This window comes from Vipera ursinii (genome assembly GCF_947247035.1).
Source record: "Vipera ursinii genome assembly, chromosome: 2".
Taxonomy (NCBI): domain Eukaryota; kingdom Metazoa; phylum Chordata; class Lepidosauria; order Squamata; family Viperidae; genus Vipera; species Vipera ursinii.
The window spans coordinates 231,527,478-231,551,879 of NC_139513.1; the positions used below are offsets into that span (position 1 = coordinate 231,527,478).

A 24,402-nucleotide genomic window follows, 5' to 3' on the forward strand; every position below is an offset into this window, starting at 1 on the left:
AGCTTTTAGTTGTTTTCTATAATTGCTTGCTATTAATTGACAATACAGGTTTTGTAAGATTTTATTTAAACCAGCGTAATGCAATACAACAATTAGGGAAATACAACTTGAGCAACAGAAAGAAAACCATTTGATGTATGTTAATTTCTTTACACATACCAAAGTTAAAATCAGTGCAATCAATACTTCCTATTTACCAAAATATTTGAATTGGTATTCTGCTTCTCTGGTATGGAGAAGGGGAAAAAAAAGCCAAGCACAATAAATGTAGACTGTAGAGTGTGTATTTTAACTATGAAATACTCATAAAGAACGAACTGCAAAATTGTTTCACTAAATTTATTTTTAAAATCATAGAACATTTTACAAAAGAGCGCTTACATTTTGCACGCTGCATTGAATGGATGTTGGGGTAAGCAGACTATCAGCGTTACTACCCCATTTCAAAAACAAAAAAAGGATAAAGTAGATGGGTTCACAAGTGACAAAACATTACAGTTTACAACCAACATAGGGGGAAAAAAATCTACCCTCTCTGCTGCTGTTTCAAAATACCAATGTTAGTTTTGCAGGCTGTCCCAGCCTCATCCACCTATATGTAAAGAACTAAAACATTACATCTGGTGACAGCAAAAAATTTCACTACACCTCAAATGCAGAACAACTATGAAGCAGAGGAATGTTGGCTTTTTAAACAGAAGCAGATTTAAGAAAAAAAAAAGATGCAGGACTCCTTCAGTTCTTCACTAGTCTTAGAAAAACTTTCCAGAATACTGCTTCACACTATAAAAAAGAAAAAATATCTTGCATTAGAATCCTTCAACATCTGCATACTGCTTCACACTATAAGGAAAAAGAAAAAAAAGGCATGTATTAGAATGGTTGAACAAACAACATGAATCAATATTTACAAATGCATTTACAAATATAATAAAATTAGATAATACATAACATTTATCAACTTATAATTAGTAGCTAATCTACAGGCAAAATAAAGTTATACATTACAAGATGCTCACTAAATAGTTGGTGTTAAAGAGAATAAAGCATGTAAAATCTAAAGCTGTTATACATGGCAGAAAAGGAAGCGGTGTGAAATGCTGCATTAGACAGCAACAAAAGCTTTCAACTTGTCCTGTAGAGGCATGGACTGTGCCATATGGTAGACTGTGATTTGTTGTCACTTTAGTAATCTAAAAACAACAAAATCACTAGTCTTCCACACAGAACTAGACCAACGTCCAACTGAAATCTTCTATATTTTCTACAGGCTCTACATAAGATTAAAGTAGATATTTTGCAGCAGTTTTCACCAGAGAAATGAGAGCTGCTTTGGTAAAGGACACTTCCTGAAAGATTAGTTTTGAGTGCTTCTTCACTGAGTAAGAACGGAAAACAGAAGAGAAAGGCATACTACTAAATCGAGAAGTTAGTATATAGTATGACTATTCCCCCCCTCTAAATGCTCTCTTTATAAAAACATACATACAAGCAATACAACTACATGAAATGAAGAAGTAACTTAAGGGCAACTTGCCTGTTTTGCAGTAAATACTGTGCATTTTGAATCTGATCCTGTGTGCCTGTAATAGTTATTATTCGATCTTCTGAGCCCTCTAAGGGTTCATCGATTTTGATTGAAGCTCCTGACTCGTGGCGTATTTGTTTAATCCTCTGACCGCCTTTTCCAATAATAGAACCAGCCAGCTGAAAATAGAGAATATTTTACTGAACTAGTAACTTCTAATGCACAATTAGCTTGCAAAAAATAAGGTAAATAATGACTGGTACATGCAAATGAAAAATCAAAAATATTTTCACTTATTCTCTTCATATAAATTTGGTGCTGGAATTTGAGTAAATATAACAAACTGTTCTACAAAATTGCTTTTTGTTAAGAAAAGTAACAAGGAAGTAAATTTTATACTTACGTCTTTGGGTATTGTTACTTGTGTTGTAATGATGGGTCCACCAAGATCTCCGTAAGAACCACGACCCCCTGCATAGGAATAGTCTAATTTAAAACGTATGCATCTTGCCCTTTAAATGACTAAATTTTAAATTGTGTTCAATACGTATGCATGAAAGCTTACCATAACCCGATCCACCCTCGAACTAACAAAAAAGGGAGAAAAACAAAGTCTAAGTTTTCAAATAAGCAATTTTAAGCTATATAATTGTTACACAAATATTTCACAAAATACAAACAATTGTTGGAAATCTTATGCCATGTATCTTTAGACCCAAGCTGGTATCTAATGATAACCTACAATTTTCTCTTTCATTAAAAAGTATTTAGACTTTATATCAGATGTACTCTCAAGCTGAAATTCCAGGGAGAAATGTTGTAGACCATGATCAAACAAAGCATTATATTTACCTATTTAGAAATACATCCCATCAAATTCAATGGTAATTGTTTTCAGGGAAGAGGATTTTGGATTTTACTTCATTACTAAAATGTAATAAACTTTAGCAGCTTTTCTCTAGGGAAAGCTATTAGTAAAATTAGCTCTTGATTAATCTGCTCTTGTATCAAGAGTATGTTTAAAAGACATTTTTTCTTCCCTTTCGCAAACTGCAACAAATCACCTAACTCTGCAAGGGAGACAGAAAATATACCTACCATTTCTGGTGTTTCTATGTCATCACAAGCACTGACATGACACTGCATCATCTTGCCAAGCAGAATACAGCACAAAGAAAGGGGGGGAGGGGAGGAAATCAGTGAGGATCTTCAAGCAAAATTGTAAGCCAAGTTCTAAATTATAGTATCATTACAGGTGTATGAAAGCTATAGTTTTACTATTAATCATGTCAGATGAATATCGAGTTATCATAGGACTTGAGAGTATAAGAGAGTAAGAAAAACAAGGACACTCTCGAAATACTGGCAATTTAAGCATACTCATACACAAAATGTTATTTATTGCTGAGTTACAGACTGAAATACACTATAACAATGTTCATTAATCCAGACTTGCTCCAGTTATACAATAAATACAAAGAATCTTCAGTGAAGAATTTTGGATCCAATAGAGCTTCCCACTCAAGTGAGGGTCATCTGCAGCCTTAGAAGGACGATAGCAATTCAGGGCTGCAGAGGAAATCAAAGAGGAATCACCTCATTCCTTCTTCTAATGCCAGTGAAAGACTACTGGGTGAATTTCTAGATCCAAAATATTTACTTCCTATGTGTATTAACTGACTGCCATAATGCAGAATCAAGCACTTCTGGTCAAAATGCTTTTACAATTTGCTGTACAATTTATAGAAATACACATCTAGCTAGAGATAAAGGGACCAATATACTTCATTCTTTGGAGTTAAATTAGTTTAACTTCCAATTTATGATTTTAAAACATGTTCATTCAAAAATCAATGTATTAATTTTAACACCTCAATAATCATATTTTCTTTGTGGAACAATTCTAATGTAATTTTATGCAGACAGAATAGTTCCAGAAACATGCATATTCTGCTTTATGCAAATTAGTACATTGTACAGATTAAACATTAAGACTTTAAAAGTACAATCATACAGTTTGAAGCAAGTTTTACTAAATTCAATGGGACTTATTCCATTATAAACAAATACAGAACTGACGAATCCTTAAATCACAATTTGTCTTACTTAAAAGCAGTATCAAAACACTCTTTGGATCATGATAAAAAGCAACAAGGAAAACCAAGATATTTTTTTTACAGAAACTGCTGTCACATATACTATTGTATTGCTGTAAACAATGCACTAACAAGGCGAAACATTCTCACAATATTACTATTACTATTACATACTTAAGGGAAAAAACCCTGAGCATCAAGACAATTATGTTATGCATGCATATGATCATATAATACATACAAAATGGTTTAAATTGCATTAACTTATAAATTAAACCAAAAGCGTGTTGGGTATCTATCTATCTATCTATCTATCTATCTATCTATCTATCTATCTATCTATCTATCTATCAACATAGCAAGTCAAATGATTTTTTTCAAAATTTCTCTTATTTACTTTTCAATTTCATAAAGTAAAAGTTGGTCACTAATAGAAGGGCTTCTGAAAGTCACCAATTTAATAAAAGGAAATCCCAATGACGGAAGAGGCTATTATCATTATCTCTCCTTCCTCAGGATACAGCCCCCCTCCCCCCAGCAGTAGAGAACTTTGTGGCACTTGGAACAGAGAAAAATAAATTCTTCCTCACCATTCCACCCAAAGCAACAAAAAACCTCAGTAGAGTTTTAGTCTGGTGATATTGCAACACAAAGAAGAAAATCATGGATTTAAGCCTCTCTGTGCATAAAATAGTTGTGCCAATAGCCACTTAAACTGTTGCTTAACATGTTTTTCCTGCAATAATTCCAAAGCACAGAATTAGTTGCTCTAAAAATGGGCAAATGCTAACAACTATCTTTTCAACACTTCAACTTCCTAATTTCATTCTCTTGCTAAGACATTTGGGAGAACATCCCCATTCTGTAAACAGGGAATTACATTTGGAGTAACAAATTCCAACAACAGAACTGAAAAAATCCCACATTTTTGAACCTAAATGTAATTTTATATTTATATTTTTAATAATAGTGAGAATATATAATTGTTTTCTCAAACTTCTCTTAAATCTTTTAAGACTAGCTGAATTTTCTTCAACTGGAAGGTATAACTATTTCCTTATACAAATGCCACTGATTTTAAAAATACATATAACCGACATATCTGTATTCTGAAAATCTGGCTAAATTCAAAGTTAGTTTGAAATAAAAGAGGATTCTATTTCTGATAGTTCATTAGGAAAATGACAGTGTGCTCACATGATCAGATGTATTCTATTAAATCAAACTTACCATTCCATCATAACGATCCCCAGGTCTGCCTCTTCGATCGTAAGACATAAGGTCCCTTAAGAATATAAAATAAATAATATAGAATGTTTATCTGCATCTTACTGCAATTTTCTCTTCTATCTCACATTTCAAAATGCATGGCCTCCAAATAAATAGCAAATTCATTTGTGATACGAATGAGGCACATATCTGATTTTAATTTAATAGAACAATATCCAGCCATCAAAGTTGCACTTATTCCTGGTCCATTCTTACTAATGCACAAAATGCTATTTTGACTTGTAATCTCTTTATCTCCTCCCACAGTTCTGCTGAACCAACACATCCTCAAGAGACAATCCTTAATGAGTTTTTAAAAAGTAAACTTACCCGCCTCTTGGAGGAGGAGGAGGAGGAAGAGGAAGATTACGAGCTCTGCTGCCACCTCTACCACCACGACCTGGAGGAGGTGGAGGTGGTCCTCTGCGAGGGCTCATATCATCATAATCTCTTCGTGGAGGCATGGGGCGACCACGGCCAGGAGGCATTCGATCAAAACCGCCTCTGCCCCGCATTGGAAACCCCACAGGACGCCCTCTTCTGTCATCAAACATCATTGTAAATCCACCATAGTCATAAGTTTCATCATAAAAATTGGGGTCATAAGGCTGTGCACGTCCTTTTATTGGTGACTAATATAAAAAAAGAGAAACAGAAACAATTCAATATATTCAGTTATCTCATTTTAAACCTTTATAAACTTTGTATTGCATTGGCTTATTAATATACTATACTGATTGTATTATTACAAAGAAACAATAAATCAGCAATAAAAGTAGTGACCAGATAGCATCTATTTCAGAAATGTCACTTTAAAAATCTAATCCTATATCAGCTAAACAGCTTTGCTTTCTATACATTACTCTGCATTCATATTCAATTCTAAACAGACTTTATAGAGAGGGGGGGATATGCATGCAAAGGTGTTCTAGATTAAATTACCTCTGATATAAGATCCAGTATTATTTTGATGCATTCCACAACTCTATCAGGTTTTCCACCAATTAGTACAACCCTGTCAGAAGAATGAGGGCAACATTCTTGGAAAAGCTTAATAGTGGTTTGAGTGTTCTGTCAAGAAAATGAATAAACTTTTAATCCAGGAATTTTATTTATAACCCTTCATTGTTTTTACAAATAATCAAGGCAGTGAACATATCCAACAAATCTTCCTATTTTCCTCACATAAGCTTAATATTGTTTAATACTGCTGTTACAACTCTGACTTTCATTAAGCCCACTCTAGAATAGCCTTTTCCACTACATCTGAACTGAAAAATCAATTTTGGCTGTAATGGATTTCATTTCAGTCACCTTCAACCAAATGCTTATTACTAGTCATAATTCTAGACAGTATCTTTTGCAGATGCTATAACAGCACGGAATAGAAAGTAATGCAATGTACAGAATCTCATATGTTATCATAGATAATATTAATTGGCAGAACAATTAATCTACTGAATCAATCAATCCAGAAAGATAATACTGATGATAAATACCAGAACATTAATGTTCAAGAAATTCTATGGTAGCATTCCCTTCATGAAAATAAAGAAAGCAGACTCATAGCTCCAGGTTTTAAAACTAAAAATAGAGCTTTGTGTTATAATGCAGTTTTCAGTGTTGCTCAGCCACCATTTTGGGCAATGGAAATGAAGTATCTGTACCCTGGTCTCTTTGGTGTCAAAGTTCATTATATACAATATAGTATCAATACTTTTGCAAAATTTATTCAGTCGGGCTGCTTGACATATTACTTAAACATGACCTTTGTGTTCCACTGAATACTTAACTATTTTAATTGGCATATTTAGCAATCGTTAGACTACCAAGAATGGCTAAACTACTGCCATTACTATATTTAGCTGTTTCCACTTGCTAGTGTTTAAGCCACATTAGAAAAAAATATTTAGAAATTTTAAACAATATAAATTTCAGCTGTAAAATGAGAAATATTGCTGTCCTTACTCTTTGGAATACTCTCTCCACCAACATTACCTTTCAGAAAATAGTTTTCCCCCAGGTCTTTGGAGACTTAACTTTAGTTCTTATTCAATCTATTATAGATACTATTTTTTGAAAATTCTTATGATCTGATTTACAAACTGAAGATATGTAATTGGGCTGGTATAGAGACACTGGAAATAAATAAGCAAGAAAGCAAACTGGCTACATCTATGCTGAGAATGTAGTATTTTTAAGGCTTCCAAATGACGTTTGTTACCTCTCGAAGTTCTTTGATTTTAGCACCCTTGACACCAATAATTCCTCCAGCCAAACTCTGGTGAATCAATAGTCTCAATTCACAGTCAAAGTCACTTCCTTTATAATGCTGGTACTGTTAGAGGATGTAAGAAATTAACGAGATAATGATAATATGAATATTACTTAAATTAGTCTCTTTTTAAAATACATATGTTGAATTAAAAGAATGTTGTTACATGCTGTTTTCTTCTGTTCTAATTTCCAGAACTCCCCACTTACCAGGTCTAAGTTTAGTTTTTTTTAATTAAATGTGCTGTGATTTGAAGAAACCCATTCTAGTTATTTGCAGTTAACTGGTAGTCAAATAAAATTATATTTCAAACTGTTATGATGCTCTGGGAGTCTGATGCTTAAAGCAAATAATACTGCTTAAGGCTTTACGTTAACATATTTTCCACACACTTTTTTTTCAGTCACATACATTGGAAGATCAAGTAACCCTTACTTATCAGTATATGATTAGACAATACCTTTATAGTGTCTGAAATGTTAAAATACTATATGCTTTTGCTAATGGGGACGGTTAGAAAATGTCTACTGTGAGATTTTGGAAAATGTCAATCAATTCAAGAATACTGAACTAGGTACCATTATGATTTTACTTGGCAGGAGAGAACTTCCTAGGTTCCTGTAATTCCAATATACAATTCTTCCACATGTGCCACCACCTTTAGACATGACTTCTCATGTTAACCGATAAAATTAACTATCCAAACAAGTGCATCCAGATCTAAAGATTTGGTTATGTAATGTGAAATAGATGAATACTCACCTCCTCCAATGTTGGGATAATTTTCTTCAGAATTTCTCCAATTGTTTCAATATCTGCACTTATACTCAGTATACTGTTAAATCACATCAAGGTGTTACAAAAAGAGGGGAGAGGGAAATGAAGTAAGTTGTATATTCATATGTATGCAGATTATAAATCAATTCATAGAACAGAACCTATAGTTAATATTCCCCATTTAATTCCGTTTACTGAAGATACAGAACATGCACCTTTGTTTATGCCCAATATTATAAATGGTATAAGTTTAAAATAAGGTTTGGGAGATAGCGAATGAGTTTCTTGGAAGGAGTCAGATTAAGTGGACAAGATACTGATGAAGAATTGAAAGCAGGAGTGAATATTCATGTTCCCCGCCACCATTAATTTAGGACACCCTCGCTATTACATTGTTAAACTGGCACACCTTCTCATAGGAAACGTGAATATGCAAGAGGTGAACACCGTATTTGGAATAGGGTTATGAGACCAGTTAAAAATTAGATTACTAATGGGCTCTGCAAGAAAAGAAATACAAACGTAAGACAAAAAGACAACACAAATGAGAAGTGAAGAAGAGTGAACCAGGAGTTAGCATTTCATCAGAAAAATTATGAACAGGCAATGCTGAGGGAGCAAGGTGGGCCACAAAGACAGAGCAGAGCGAGAGACTATTTTGAAACAATCCGATTTACAATGCAGAAAATATACAATTGAAGCTGTGCTCCTTCCATTGAAATAAAATTAGTGGTTTGTTGGGTGGGCAACTCACGTAAAAGTTCAGTGACAAAAAGACTTAATGGGGAAAATAAGACAGAAAACTTAAAAAACAATACACCGTCTACGGGGATACTATTTAATTATATAAAAGGCAGGTAATAATATACATTTCTCTCTTTCTAATCAGGCAGTGAGGCATAAACTGTTGGGACATACCGCTCGGGGCCACTGCTGTCTGGGACTGAAACACTGGCATTGTACTGCATTGGTCATTGGCGTTCGTGGATGTTGGCAATGGGCATGGGCATTCAATCAGAAGTTGTCAAGTAAGGCACCCGTTTGGCAACGAGCACATTTTTGGGCATAGCCAACCAGGGTTTTCACATGGGCGTTCAGGGGCGGATGGGCCGTCATGGTGGGCAACGCAGGGGCAAGTCGATCCAGTACATGGGCAACGGAGAGATATATGGCCAAAAAAACAAGGAGAGGGAAGAGGGGGAAAAGCAATAAATTTTAATTTAATACAAACTATACTCATTACAAGCTTAAGTTGTTCTGAAGACTTAACACAATAACGGATAGCTACATTGACTGTGGCTTAACAGTTATGGACCGTAATAATGAGTTACTTGGCCTAAACTACTTTGAACGTTAAAAGTTGCAGTAGCAGGCTGGCTCATGAGGGTAGACACAAGATCTGTAGAGATTCAGTTAACTGAAATCCTGGGAAATAGGGAAAGCCACTAATCCAGGAATTATGTGTATGAAATCTGGATTTAGGTACGTGAAATTTTAAGCACACTAGCTTCAGAAAGGTCAGTTAATAATGTACAAGTGATTACTACCCAGTTCTTCCTTATACCTCAGATCTAGTAACTAAAAGTTGACAGTTATAACATTCTACAAGTTTTATTTTACAATATAATGAAAATATCAAACACAATGTGAAACAATGTAGTGCCAAATAATTCATTAAATACGAGTAGTACTATGTTGAAAAGATTATGCACAATAAAGATACTGCTTTTTACAAAGTTTGGTGCTAAACTATAAAGCTTAGATAACGCTAAACGTGTCTATTCACAAGAGTCAACCCACTAAAAATGTGTAAATATATTTAAAGTTACATTTCACTTAAAATTCCTTCCAGATGAGAATATAGCTACCATGGTGTTTCTATATATAAAATACTCATACAAATCTTTCTCTATTAGAGAAATAAGCCTGGTGCACAAAAAGCATTGTATACCTAAGTAAAGATTAGTAATCTGCAATGTCTTCTAAAAACAACTGTTTTTAACAAATTTTCAAGTATAAAAAATTAAATATGCTATAACTCTGTAAAGTTACTGTAAAATAAAGGATAGGATTCTCATATTACTTTATGTCTTAATTCTAAGAACTAATTGTGAGACTTGAGTTTAATGATGTATTATAAATGGCTTGGATTAGCCAATTACTTAAATTATACGTTACTAGAAATATATTCTTAATGACGTTTTGCAAAATAATCAAGGTTTAGTTTGTAAATACTCACGTCTGTACGAAGAGCTTTAATATTTTTGCCACCTTTGCCAATTACTGCTCCAGCATTCTAAAAAAAAAAGTTATGAAAAAGGTTTAAGGTTTCCCAAATAGCTTCAATAAAGAATAAACTAAGGGGAAAGATAAGGGTCAATGTGGTCAGTAAATTAGGAAATAAACATACTTTACTCTGAAGCAGAATGCGCAATTCCACCATCTCATCAGTGTTCCTTGACCTTTTGAAGGCCTGTTCCTCTTCTATATCTTCAGCTGGTCGTTTGCCTAATATTTAAAAGAATGAATTGTTTACAAAAATTGCTTTTTAACAGCGCGGAATCATGGAACCACATCTATTTTTATTTCATGCACAAATATTTTATTTACCTAACATGTACCTTACCACCATTACCAAAACAATATTGACAAAGCCCTCTAGGATTGGAGAAGATAAATATTTCAAACGGATAAACGAACTATTTTTGGCCTTTAAATTCAATTTTAATCAAGATGGGAAAATGAAGTTCTAGTAGTGTCTTAAATCTCAAATAGGATTTTGTGAACATGTCACAAAAAGAAAAATTGACAGCAAAACAAATTTATACTAATCCCTAAACTCTCACTTGAAATACAGAGAGCATGTTTCAAGGTCCAGTAACGGTTATGGGCCCTCATAAGAAATCCTATTATATAATTAGTATTGTAAATTTACTAATTTATCATTTATAAACTTACCATTTGTCTCTGTGTTAGTAAAGGTCTCCTCTTGCTGTTCAGTCTCCATTGTTTTCAAACTTCAAGACAAAACCGATTAAATATAAATATACTGAACTGCTCAAACAGAATCATCAGCTTTTAGAGAACATGACAGAGGTTAGCAACGGGTTGCCAGCACTTACCAGTATTATATATCTTTGCCAAGTAAATCTTCTGGGCGGGATCAACAATCACGTAGCCTATGAAAAGCAGCGTGCATGAAGGGATGATCTTGTTAATTTACAGGGGAGTGTGTGTATTGAGTCAGCCTTGACTCCTGGCAACTACATTGACAAGTATTTTCAGAAGTGATTTGTCACTGCTTTTTTCCTAGAGTCCAAGGAAAATGACTAGTCCAAACTCTTGGATGACCTCCATCCCTAAAGTAGGACAAAACTCAGGTTTCCTGGCTTCTAGTCCAGCACCCTAACCTCTAAACTGAAGTGGCTCTAAATTTACAGGTTAGGCTGCAAGAAAAAACTGGACCAGTAAATGTATTTTAGTAAATATATTGCTATTCTGCAGCATTAATTCCTTTGACTAACTTTATCAACAAACAATGCTGTATTTTAATTGGTACAAGTTAATTTTAACAGTTTTAATTTCAAACTGAAAGCACAAATATTTGTTAACAAAAAGGTCACATTCTGCTACTTTCTTTTTCTTATCAAGTGCAGGTTGTCTGCTTTGGTAGCTAAAGTTTATTTCTATATATGATATCTATAATTCTTTTAACAAACAATCACATTGCATCAGGTCATCAAACTAAATACCAGCATATACAATTATTTTTATATAATCTCTATATTAAGTTTAAATTGCCCTTTAACTCATCTTGGAAAAACAATGAATGCAGCTCAACCCAGAATTGTAAAATAAGAGGATCTGAACTTTTTTTAGATGAACTTGCAATTAAATGTACAATTAAGGCCCAAAATGTTCTAACATTGAAATAAGAAAATTTTACAAATAAGTTTAAAATTGTAATGAGCCTGTTATTGCTACAAAGTACAATATTTCTTCATATTTAGTACAACCTCATTACAACTGATAAGATATATGCCCATCGCACACAAAGGATGTTGGTTATCTGCTGGGGGGGGAGGAATACTATTTACAGCCGTTTTAGTAATCGACAGGAGCAACATCTATATTAGAGAGGACGCGTCAAACAAGATTAACCGTAGCCCTGTTTTTCGGCGAAGGAGCCTTGACTATAGAGCAATGCTCTGTTCAAACTACATCTCCAGCTCTATCTCAATCGCGCGGGTTGCCAAGCAGGATGGGCAGCAGGAGCCAGCATCTTGTTTTTTGGTTCTAACAAGGCGGGCCTGATTGAATCACCTTATCCGAAACGATTCCCTTCCTTCCCGAAATGGGACCAGGATGACAGAAAAGGTAAAGCCTCGCCGAGACCATTAATCGTGCAATTCCGACTACCCTGGAGGATGAAATGCAAATAAAAATGGCGGCTTTAACGCCAGGCTCGAGCAGTAATGGCGATCACGAGCTACCAGGAGGAGTCCTGAGCGGAAGAAGATCGCCACGCGGCAGCACCGGAACACGGGATTCGCCGGCTCCAGACACACAAAAGATGCCTGGAACCTCTTTGCCGTTTTTTTTTTTTCCAGGGAAGGTGAAGCGGGTGCTGGGGCCTAGCGAGGTCCGTCCCAACCGACAGGGCCACCGAGAAAAGGAAACGCCTGGCTCACTTTTCTCTTCGCCCCTCCCAACTACAACCAGCCGCCATGATTCCTGCAGCAAGCACTGGGGACTCCCGGGCTCAAGCCCGTCACCTTCCTGCCAGCCATGCGGCCCTCGGTTATCCGCGGTGGAGGCTTATAGGCTAGCACCGACCGAAAAAAACCGCCTCTCTCGCCGTGTTGCAATAACACACAGGCCCACCCCCCTCAACCGAAGACATTTGCCCATTTTAAACACGTACCGGTAATTTCGTAGGCCTAAGTATGTGGACACTACATATATATATATATATAGTTCCCACCAACAAAAGGTGGAAGGGCGTTAACGGTTCAGAAAAAAAGCCTTCCGGTAAGCTCGCCGGTTTCCTCACCATGCAGCGGACTAACGCCGCCCAAGCTGCCTCCTGAGTACGCTAAGCGCTCAAAAAGCAAGAGCGCGCGCACTCACCCGCGCTACCACCGCTCCTATTCGCTCGTCTGCTGCGCCCCTGAATCCTTATTGGCTGTCACAGGTGTCGATCTTTACCTGGGGACACTATGAGTATCATTCCCGCCCTCCGTGGCAACCGTCGCCCCGCTGCTAATTCTCCTTCAGGCCGTTAAAGCGGGTGACGTTGTAACGTACCAGTATCACTCTCTCTCTCTCTCTCTCATATATATACATCGCTCCTTCTACCTCTCTTTTCTGTTTCGCCCCTGTTTAGAGAGTGGGTACTTACTGTGGTGGGGGGAGAGAAAAAAGGAAGGTTAAAAAAGAGAAATCGATCCCAACCACTTTACCGATGCTTCAAGGAGAGCGAAATTGACCATAACCAGTGCGCGCGAGGGAAAAACAAAATGGCGTCGACGAAAACTCCGCCTCGTCCCTCACGGTCGATAATAGACAGGGGGAGGAATTCTCGCGAGAGCTGAGGAAGTTTGGTTCTTGGTCCGCTTTGGCCAGGGGTCGGCAACCTCGGCTCTTTTATGACTCGTGGACTTCAACTCCCAGAATTCCTGAGCCAGCCAAGCTGGCTCAGGAATTCTGGGAGTTGAAGTCCACGAGTCATAAAAGAGCCGAGGTTGCCGACCCCTGGCTTTGGCGCTTAAAACAAAAGGAGGCGGGAGAAGGGGAGAGAGAGAGAGAGAGAGAGAGGCTCGGGCGTCAGTGCTGTGGGGACCGAAACGGAGTTCGGAGCCTTTCAGCTCGTGGGCCTGGGGCCTTAGGGTTATATGGGCGCGTTCTTCTTTCAGAAGTGGTAAGAGAAGAGAAAGTCTTCGGGTGTCTCACCAAAACACCAGATCAATCAAGCGCTGAGGGAAGGGAGGGGAATCTGGGAGAAGCCCGGAAAAAAAAACACACCTGGTTTACCTGTAGCTAAAATTGTATTGATTTGCACATTTTTAACTGGACAATAATCGTGCAGTTTAGTCTCAAGTGTGTTTAGAGCAGCGTTTCCCAACCTTAGGAACTTGAAGATGCGTGGACTTCAACTCCCAGAATTCCCCAGCCAGCATAGCTGGCTGGGGAATTCTGGGAGTTGAAGTCCACACATCTTCAAGTTCCTAAGGTTGGGAAACGCTGGTTTAGAGGATATCCTATTGTGTTCAGGGAATATGTTTGGATTGCCACGTTTACTGCACGTTTCTATGCGTCTTCTATTAAAAGCAAGCCTCGTGATAAATGAATTTATTAATGGGACAGCATTCTATTGCTTTCCCTCATGAGTCAGAATAAGATGAAACCCGGGCACAAAAACGGCCAACATCCCTCCCCAAAGATTGATATAATGCTAATTTTTTTAAAAAAAATATCCTTTTTTTCTCTTTTCATTTTAGAAGAAAATGACCACATCAGGTATTGCATTAAGAGTGGAAACTTGGCTCTTGTCTACCTGGCATGTGAAAGTGCCAACACGATGGCTAGAAGCTTGTATTGATTGGATTGAAAAAGAACATCATGGAAGCAATTTGGCTCAGGCTGCTATTAACAAGCAAGTTTTTGAGCAGTGGCTTCTTACAGATCTCCGAGATCTTGAATACCCTGTTCTGCCTGCATTCATTTTAAATGATCCAAAAGGAGAATTAAATGGTTTTCATTCTGTGCAAATTGATTCAGTTGTTGATGTGAGTCAGCCTGCTTATTCCCAGTTGCAAAAAATAAGACGAAAAAACACTGTAAATGAAGAAGTAACTGCTAATACACAGAGGACCTTGAGGTCATGGGAGGAAAATCCTACTCGAATGCTTGTGCTACAAATGACTGATGGAGTACATCATATCCAAGGTATGGAATATCAACCTATTCCTCAACTCCATAGTAGTCTACCACCAGGAACCAAAGTTATGATACAAGGGAAAGTTGCATTTCGTTTAGGTGTTCTTTTGCTTAAACCAGAAAATGTGAAATTATTGGGAGGTGAAGTTGATAGCCTTCTAGAGACATTTGCTTTGGAAAGAGTGCTTGCCGGGTTAATTGGAGAAGAAGACTGCAGTCCTAACATTGTCAGGTCTGATATTGGCGAAAGTGAAATTGCAAGGCCTAATGATGAATTAGGGCTTTCTGATGAAGAGCTTCTGGCAAGTCTTGAGGAAAATGGTGAATTAATGATACGTGAAGATCCTCCTGAAAGTGGATACTGTACAAGAAGTACCAGTTTAAATTCTACTGTGTCTTCTCTTCCTCAGAGGTTTGGGAACAGCTTACAACAAAGATCTGCAGAGTTAATTTCAAGAAATGAAGAACAACTAACTGTTTCAGTTGTAGAAAATATGGAAGGTGATTTTGATGGATTTTCAATGGATGATGATTTACTTTTAGTAGAAGAGATTCAGGAAGAACAGATACCTGTTCTGAACACTAATAATAGTATAAATAATCAAGCTGTTCAAGAAAAAAAATCTAGTGAAAGAGGAAGCTATAATACATTTGAAGAAAGCATGGCAGACTTTACTATAAATAATAAAAGACAATATACCCAGAATTTAGATGACAGTAAGAAATCCTCTAAAATCTCTAATGATACAGTAATAGATGTCAATGCAGAATTCAGATTGTGTTCTGAGCAGGTACAGATGATAAAAATAAATAAGTGTCACAAAGTTGATTTGGATACCCCTCCTTTTACATATCTATCTATTCTGTTAAGTAGCAAGTGCAGAGATAATACTACTGTGAAAATTAAAGCATTTATAGTAACCCTTACAGGAAAGCTTACAAGCAGTAGTGGCTTCTGGAGTGTAACAGCAAAAATATCTGATGGCACAGCTTATCTAGAAGTTGAATTCGCTGATGAGATTCTTACAAGCTTAATTGGCTTTTCTGTGCCCGAAATGAAGCAATTGAAGAAAGATCCTGTCCTGTACCCAAAGCTTAAGGAGGGATTACAGAATTGCCAACGAGAACTAATAGATCTCTGTTGCTTGATGACTATTGAATTTAATGTTTGCCAGACAAAAGGAAAAGTAATAGTTTTGCAAGATATTAATATAAGTAATTTGAATCACTTAAAAAGACGGTTATATATTTAACATTTAGCCAGCAGGTTATAATTTTAAGAAAAACTTGTATCATAGACTAGGTGTTGATTATGGCATTACTATTTGAATTCAGAATGGAGAAATATTTTAATATTACCACATATCTTCTTTAATTCCCTCAACGTATGTCTTTGTTTTAGCAATAGTTGATGTGTTTTAAATATTTCCTCAAAATATTTTTTAAACATGGGAAAAATAAAATTAAGAAGTTATTTCTAGAGTTTTTCATCCTTTGCACTATGAAATATATGTATTTGGAATGAACAAGTCAGTCTTCTGTTTGTGATTTTTTCCAGTTTTACAGTATTGACATGATATTTGTATCCAACACATTTTGAAAACAAATATTAAAATATTGCCCCAATTTTTCAAGTTAGGAAATTTGATAGCTCAGTCATTTGTGTACAATATTTACATTGTATTTAGGAATTCACACAAATCTTTAGAAATAAAATTTATTCAAAGTAGAATGGAGGTGATTTATGAATAAATCAGAGTGAAGCCATTTTAACCTGTTATCTGACAGGATGTCTCCAACAAAGAATATGATAAATGAGCCAGCTTCAGGGTCAGTGGAGAGGGTGAGAATAATTAGACATGAGAGCCGGGCTGAGTATTTATAAGGAAAAAAACAAAGATAATGAAGGGATGTTTTTATATTTGATTTGCTACGTTAGTATAAAATGTTTCTGTTATGCTTTTTTTGGAAGCTTTATGAAAAGGAGAATGTTTTTCTAGCAATTTGCTATCTAATAAATTTGCACTTTTAAGTGTAGACTTGATTTCTCTTTGCAATAGTTTTTAAAAAATGATTTAAATTATTTTCTCCTAAAGTTAGTATATTTGTTAGTTGTATCTTGACTAAGACCGTTAATAGGGAGTTAAAATAAAAGCTATCCTCAGCAGTGTCATGCATTCCTTTCCATTTTTATTCAAGGTAGTTCTCATGTAGCAGTACAACAGGACTTCTATTTAAATGGTATAGGACTGCAGTTTTAGGATAAAGAATTGGGGATAGGGTTAAATAGAGGCCAGATGTTCATTGTCTAGGATATTATCTTTTCCATGGGTTGGATCTATGTTTAGTCAAGATTAAGGGAAACTGTTTTACATTATACATTTTTTACAACTTGATGCCATTGAAATGCATTGGCATTACAACTTCCTGGTAGTTGTAGTCCGACCTAACCCTTTCGGAACATGCCTGATTGGGAAAGGTTGCAAAATTAATTTTCTGTTGCCTATTTTCATTATTAACCCCAATGCTTTAATGATTTTTCAGATACAACAAAATTTTAAAACTAGCAAACTGATGGGGAAGGAAAAATGACAAGTGGCTGCACTATAAAAGTTGCATAATGAGGTTTCCAATTGTGAAACTTTTCATTAATGCTTTTATTTCAGGTATGGACATAAAATTTTAAAGGACATCCTATTACATAGTGGGGACTAACAGCTGGTGAAACTTTCCATTAGTGCTATTATTATTAAAGCAAAACAGAACTCTTCAGTATTTAATGAAATTGGAGAATAGGCCTATTGATTTTTTTTAAGTAAAATTGCAAAGTACACTTGAAAAAACTCATTGGAACTCTTGAAAAAATTCTTACAATTCTAGATAATTTGTTCCTGAAGGAGATGTAAAGTATGTTAAAAGATTAGAATGTATCTTAGTTTCCCAAAGTTATATAATGAGGCTGAAAAATAACGGCTTATTTAAGGGAGTTCAAAATAATATATTTCTTACTGCAATCAAAACAAAATTATTCCCTAATCTCAGGTTAATTTTGAAGTTCAATAGAATATTCAGTATTAGCCAGACCACATGTACTTTGTTCAAGTATAGATGTTAAGTTTTAGAAGGATAATGGGGGATACTAACTGGTAAAAATTCTGGAAACCAGTCCAGACCTGAGGATTCTTCCTCTGAAAATTTAAAGGAGGCAGAGTAGAAGAATTGCTATCACTGAGGAGATGATTCATGTTGAAACTAGTGAGCTGTTCATTTGCAATTGTCTGCATCAAACTGTTTGAGGATGGCGTTTCTACACCTATAGTTTGGTTACATATATTTTTCAGGTGCTACATTATCTTAATAATCTAAGAAAAAAAATTAAGGAATTGCCACGTTTAATTTAGCCCGGTAAATGGCACAGAATATAAGGGCTGCACATTCATGCATACTAAATGTTTAAGTATTAGAAATAGCTTATTTTGTTCATTTTATTGTTTATTAGAGTGTTTTAGTCTGGGATGTCTGACTTAATGTTTAGTTGTTTTTATGTTATTTCTATTGTATGCCTAAAGTACACTGGAATTGGGTAGTCAATAAATATAAATAAAGAATGATTATAACAGAAATAAGGTCCTTTATCCTCCTAGTTCAAATCAAATACTAAAGTGTCTTTGGTCTGCAGTAATTTAAGCGCATATTTAGAAACAGCAATGTAAGAAAATACACTATTGAGTATCAGTCACTATACAAATACACAAATGTATTAAGAATGATCTTTAGTAATACAAGTACTTGATATATTGCAAAGAATTGGAAAAGAATGGAATGCAGCTTGGGGATCATTTACTTCTTGCCCAATATAATCTTATAGCGCATGTTTAAATCTTTGTTTAAACATATCCAGAAACAGTCTGTTCCACTGTTGCAGAACTGTACTATTAGGTTTTTTTGCCTGATAACCAATTATCTAATTTAAATCCATTGTTTCTTCCATCTACTGGAAGAACTCTGAGCGCTTTGATTCCAGCTTCTATATAGCACCTTTTCAAGTACTTGAAAACAGCTTTCATGTCTCAGTACAGTCTTCTCCAGGCTATATATATTATTCTAACTTTCCTCATAAACTTCCTTCCAAGCCTTTATCATCGTGGATGGAGATACCTCAATTAAACAGTATCTTTCCTAAAATGTAGAGCTTAGAATTGCACCAATCCATAATGGAAAGATTTGATGGTTTTCCTTAATCTTGATAGTTATTTCTAATACAACACAGGGGGTTTTTTTGTAGTTGTATCATAGTATTTGCTCATGTTCTGTTTGTGCTCTATCAGGATATCTAGATCTTTTGTATCTGTTCTGCTGTGCACAAGCATCTTCAGTTAATGAACATTTGTTTGATGATTGTTCGAAGTTACAGTGGTGCTGAATGAGTGGTACTTATGACCAGTCCTCAAAGGCCTGGCTGTCCTAGCACGCCAGCAGTTGTATGATTGCAATCTGAGTGCTTGGGTACCTAGCTCACACCTAACGATGGTTGCAGCATCGCATGGTCATATGATTGCCAGATGCAATCTTCCATGTTGGCTTTCCACAAAAACATCAAGGGAGAAGTCAGCAAGGAAGGCTGCAAGTTGCTCAGATAAGTCTCTTGCACCTGAAAGCAGCCATCTCACTCCACACTGCTCACACCACATCATCTCTTCGCACACGCTCATATCTTCCCCCACCCAGCAGCAGACACCCCAAGCCACACTGCTTACCCTGCACCAGCCCTTTGCACATGCCCCCTACTTTGAAGTAGCTGCTTGCCTGCCAGCCTTTTTGCAAGCTGCCTGGGATGTGCTGGTTCCCCACTGATTATGCTTGTTGGAAACTGGCAGGAAGTTGTGAGGAGGTCCTTGCTTAATGTCCTGTGAATCTTGCTTAATGACAGCAACAGATATTGCCAGGATTGCTGTCGTTTGTAGGCACGTGATTTCACCTTTTACAACTGCAATGGAAATTCCAGTCCCAATTTTCATAGTTAACGAAGAACTAAACTTATGGTCCTTCAAATACATCTTATACCAGACATGTCAAACACGAGGCCTGGGAGCCGGAGCCGGCCTGCAGAGTGGTTTCATGTGGCCCGCAAAGCCATCCTGGAAACAGTGAGGGAACGGCCCCCACTGCCTTGCCCTGGCCCAGAGACCCTCCTTCTGCTAGAGACCCTCAGATCTGTTCCACTCCTGCCCAGGCCCCCATGGGCACCCTTGATGCAAACAATGTAGAGCTGGCCACACCCACCCAGTAGGCCATACGCACTCTAGCCACGCCCACCCAGTAGGCCACGCCCACCCTGGCCATACCCACCCGGCCCCCTGAGGGCAACCGCAATGCTGATGCGGCCCTCAATGAAATTGAGTTTGACACCCCTGTCTTATACTAATGATTGAGCTAGTTTTCCCAACAGATATTTGTGGACTCTGTTCTACATTTTATCTAATAAATGTGAAATACATTTAAAAAAATATTATTGCAGCAGCATAAAACCATAACATAAAAACGTTATGTTTTTATGCATGTCTGGTCATTTTATACATATCAACGGAAATACCGTTTTTCTGTTTGTATCCAACTTCTCTCATTGAAATCAAAGATGAAAGCTTTACTCCATCAGGTACATTCCTAGCTAAATGAAGGAAAAAGGAGTCATAGGAAGAAAGATGGCATATTACTTTTAAAAATGCTTTGTCAATTTAAGACATAAAGCCATAAATGGCACAAAAATGAGGATTTGGGAATTAACTATCTTGTCATGCTTTCCAGATGCCATAATAACAGGAAAAATCCATATGGTGAATTCTCACATGATTCCAGATCTAGATTTGCTCCAGGTTAGAAACAGGATTTGATAAATAATGCAGAAACCTCATTTACAGGATAAGGAAGCTACTGAATTTTCATATTCTGTTTTTAAAACTGAATTTATTCCTCTTTTTTCAGTGTCTTCTCCTGCTGTGCAGCTATAATTTAGGAGTATTATGTCCTGTCACTACTTCATTTGTAAGCATTCAAGACCTGCTAAGTAATTACTGAATAACCTTCTAATGAAATGCAGTAGAGGATTCTAATTAAATTGAAAAGTTGCTTAACATCTATACCACTTAAAATGAGATTTTTCTAAACATGGGTCATAATGAGTTCTCAGAATACATTACTAACATGTATAAATGCCAAGGTCAACACAGAATATTGCCTCCTGGGTCTGCGAGAAGAGGTTTTATAGGCAAAATAAACAAAATACACCAAAATTAGAACGATATTATACTGCTGGGAAAGTGAAATGATGTGAATATATGTAATGCACGCTAGAAGAGTGGCATGCAGCATGAAATTAATCCTACAATAAATAATTCAAAATATATTTTAAAGGTAAACAAAATATAAACTTGTTTATGTATTCCTAATTAGCAAAAAAACCCACAAATACAATTAAGGTTAGGTTTGCTATTTTCTTTACCAGTGTTGTGGACATTTTTCACACACCATTTTCTACCAATCTTAACTACAGTTATTTCTATATTGTACTAACCTATACTGTGCTGAATAATCACTATTTGGGAAATTTTTAAGTGTGGTCAAAGGCTTTTGGAATCCTAATGCAATATTTCTCTACCAAATATATGTTTATCCCCTTTTTGTTTGATAACACAGAGGTCCCCAACCTTTTGGGCACCAGAGACCAGTTACTGGAGAGAGGTTTTTCCGTGGACCAGAGGGGGCTTGGTTTCATGTGCTGCCTGCATCCCACGGATGGGACTTTGCTTGCTTGTGCGGACTAGCTGCTGGCATGCCACGGCCCAGTACTAGTCCATGGACTGGGGGTTGGGGACCCCTGTGATAATGTTTACCAAATTGGTTCAAATTAGGCATATTGTGGCATTTCAGAGTTGAGCTGTAACAGCCTAGCTCCGTCGCCAGTGTAACTTATATCAAGAGAAGCACAGACTAGCTCATTAACATCCAAACTGCAGATTGTTTGCCAAGGTATTAGCAGTGCTTTTTTTCTAAAAAAACAAAGGTGCTGGAACTCTCATCTTGGCGGCCGCAGGAGGCGGGGAGGTGGGGGGAGCGTTGCTGCGGTCACGGGTGCGAGGGGTGTTGGTGGCGGGCAGGGCTGGAGCTGGTGCAGCTGGTGCTGTGGGAGCAGCAGGGCCCGCTCTATATGGCGGTGCTGCGCGGGGCGGAGGCGGGGCGGGCCAGGCGATGCAGAGTGGCCACTTAGGCATGCAGGACGAGGTGACGGTGGCACAGGTCCAGCACCAGGTAGGCCACCAGCCTGGCTGAAACGGGAGCACAAGGAAGGAGTGCACATGGACTCCGCAGAACCCACCTCCCACTCCTTGTCCTCTCTTACTTACCTAGTTGAGATAGTGTAGTTGGGCAGCAGGGAGGGATGCAAAGTTCCTGCCAAGTCGCCTTCGCTGCAGACAACTTGCCGGTGCAACATTTGCCGGCCAGGTCTTTTGGCACACTCAGCAGCAATTCCTATTGGCTTTCAAAAGCCATTAGGCTTTTGAAAGCCAATAGAGGGAGTAGCATAGCTTGTGCAATAGCTTTTTTCTTTTTGTGCAAAAAAGGGTGCCAGAACGCCATTCTGAGTGTTCTATGAGAAAAAAGCCCTGCTTTTATGTTTTAATCTTATGATTTTAAAAATATTGTAAGTTGCCCCAAACTTCGCCAGGTGCATACAAATTGCATACAAATATTATATAATCGGTAAATAAAGGTAGAACATATGTTAAATATACATCAAATGATAATATGCTTCCCTTCAAAGTCAATTCTTGCTCAATGACAGACCAAGGAGTTAACTCAGAAAGGCAAGAGGAAAATCTAGAAGAGGTCTGTGCAACTAGTAGAAGGGAAAGGCCCACACTGATAAATTAAAAATCTTTGTGGTCTGCAAAGGAATGCTGGTGGGCTAATCAATGATTTGGTGACTAGAGGAGCATCTACAGTGTTGGAGCTCGTGGTCATGGTAAACCATGGAGGCACTAGGCAACATGACTTTCAGGGCAGTGGTGGTGATTTTATTACTTTTTTTTTAAACAAAGTCTGTGCTCTGTCCAAGGGTACTTGGTAGGCTGCATGTACAGGCCTGGTCTAGAATTTATTTTGGAGCATTCAACTATCTAGAGCAGGCATGTCAAACTCATTTTGTTTGAGGCAACTTCTTATAAAAGAATTGCCATTAATTTGTTTTAATAAAATAATTTAAATCAATTTTCACTTGATTTCAAATTAAATGAATTATATTGGTTGACAATGAGATATTTTTTTAGTACAATTGCCAAATGCAATAAACTGGTTTTAGGTATATGTGTGCACTAATTATTTCAACACCAATACATTTTAACAACATATTCCATTTGTAAATGAATGCAAATGCAAATTATACAATTTTTTGTGCAAAAATAAAACAAAATAACATATTTAGGAGCTGTTATCATTAGTTATCCTTAGATAAAAAATAATTCCATCATCCAAAACTTTGTTATACTGTATTTAATGAACAGATGCTTTGGGATGAAAAAAAAAGACTGACTACATTTGATTGTGTATCACCATGGCATTATAACAAAATTTGAACAGCGTATGAAAAATAAAGGTTCCCTAAACGTCTGCTGGCTATATCTATACATTTTCCTTGATAGCATATCACATATAATTGAAGATTATAATTAGTTGCGTGTGCACGTTCAGCAAGTGTTTGGTTCGAATTGACGAGGACTCAGAGTGGTTAACACTGAACGAGTTTATTGAATACACAAAGTCAACTGTCAAATGTCAAATGTTGCAACCCTTTTATAGAGAAAGCGTTTGAACTGTAACCAATACAAACAGTCTGTTTTCCCGCTCCTTGGTTGTGGCGTCCAATGATTGCACCTTATTTTCCCGCTTTAAACCTTGCAAAGCTGCACAGTGTTTGCAATCTCTTTCATGGCTTATTGCTAACTATTTACATACACAACACCCCTTACCCCCCAGTTGGTGTCATTTCTTTACAAAATCCATTAGGTATTTTGGTGGCCTATGTATTCTAGAAGGGTATCTGTTACTTTGGCTGCTAGGGACCCTTCTTCCTGGTTGACTGCTTGGCTGCTGGTTACCATGCTGGTTACTACTAGACCTGGGCTCAGGGTTACTGGCTTCAGATGTACTGCCTTGTGTATTAGGTTGTGTTTGGGATTCAGTTGTCACTGGCCTACTTCGCAGGGGTATTTCCCAATCAATTGGACTGAATTGTTGTTGATGGGCATCAGGAAATATGTCATCTTGCCCAACCACTACACCACTTTCTGGCCTAATGTTATCTGTACTGTTTGCCCTTACTGAGCTTTGGTCCCCCTCAGCTGGCACACACCCACTAGATCTTTTCCTCAGCTGGTCTATGTGTCTTTTACAGATCCTATTCCCTTCCCCCTCAATGATGTATGATAGGGGACCTAAGATTTCAGTTACCACCCCAGGAATCC

At 37.0% G+C, this 24,402-nt stretch overlaps 2 protein-coding genes and 1 long non-coding RNA gene across 9 annotated transcripts; 1 reads left to right on the top strand and 2 right to left on the bottom strand.

Annotated features, from left to right (window-relative positions):
* Positions 1–325: 325 nt before the first annotated feature.
* Positions 326–13,365, bottom strand: HNRNPK (heterogeneous nuclear ribonucleoprotein K). Of its 6 annotated transcripts, none has more exons than XM_083355876.1 (16): positions 13,347–13,365; positions 11,068–11,124; positions 10,904–10,962; positions 10,356–10,453; positions 10,185–10,241; positions 8,864–8,907; positions 7,931–8,003; positions 7,118–7,231; positions 5,836–5,964; positions 5,224–5,525; positions 4,855–4,909; positions 2,627–2,677; positions 2,094–2,115; positions 1,932–2,014; positions 1,538–1,707; positions 326–843 (listed from the first exon to the last, which is right to left on the bottom strand). In XM_083355876.1, the coding sequence occupies exons 3-16, from the start codon at positions 10,950–10,952 to the stop codon at positions 810–812; spliced, it is 1,281 nt and encodes a 426-aa protein (XP_083212002.1). In that variant the 5' UTR covers positions 10,953–10,962; positions 11,068–11,124; positions 13,347–13,365; the 3' UTR covers positions 326–809. The 6 variants fall into 6 exon arrangements, with proteins under 6 accessions (XP_083212002.1, XP_083212005.1, XP_083212000.1 ...); XM_083355879.1 differs by lacking the exon at positions 13,347–13,365 and adding an exon at positions 12,870–13,039 and having other exon boundaries at positions 326–783; XM_083355874.1 differs by lacking the exon at positions 13,347–13,365 and adding an exon at positions 12,870–13,039.
* LOC310636242 lies at positions 2,909–4,844 on the bottom strand. Of its 2 annotated transcripts, none has more exons than XR_014491663.1 (2): positions 3,980–4,844; positions 2,909–3,931 (listed from the first exon to the last, which is right to left on the bottom strand). It is a non-coding gene; the product is annotated as an uncharacterized lncRNA (long non-coding RNA). The 2 variants fall into 2 exon arrangements; XR_014491664.1 differs by having other exon boundaries at positions 2,909–3,939.
* A 421-nt stretch (positions 13,366–13,786) lies between the features above and the next one.
* RMI1 (RecQ mediated genome instability 1) lies at positions 13,787–18,462 on the top strand. Its single transcript, XM_083355870.1, has 2 exons — positions 13,787–13,865; positions 14,446–18,462. The coding sequence occupies exon 2, from the start codon at positions 14,452–14,454 to the stop codon at positions 16,135–16,137; it is 1,686 nt and encodes a 561-aa protein (XP_083211996.1). The 5' UTR covers positions 13,787–13,865; positions 14,446–14,451; the 3' UTR covers positions 16,138–18,462.
* The last annotated feature ends 5,940 nt before the right edge of the window (positions 18,463–24,402 follow it).

Bases quoted from the DNA above. Each gene is read 5' to 3' on its own strand.
- RMI1 (XM_083355870.1), top strand. From the start codon at position 14,452: ATGACCACATCAGGTATTGCATTAAGAGTGGAAACTTGGCTCTTGTCT.
- HNRNPK (XM_083355878.1), bottom strand. From the start codon at position 10,952: ATGGAGACTGAACAGCAAGAGGAGACCTTTACTAACACAGAGACAAAT. The intron at 10,242-10,355 runs GTATGTTTATTT...TTTTTTTTTTAG, and splicing joins GCATTCTGCTTCAGAGTAAA to AATGCTGGAGCAGTAATTGG. The intron at 2,116-2,626 runs GTAGGTATATTT...CTTTTTTGTTAG, and splicing joins ACATAGAAACACCAGAAATG to TTCGAGGGTGGATCGGGTTA.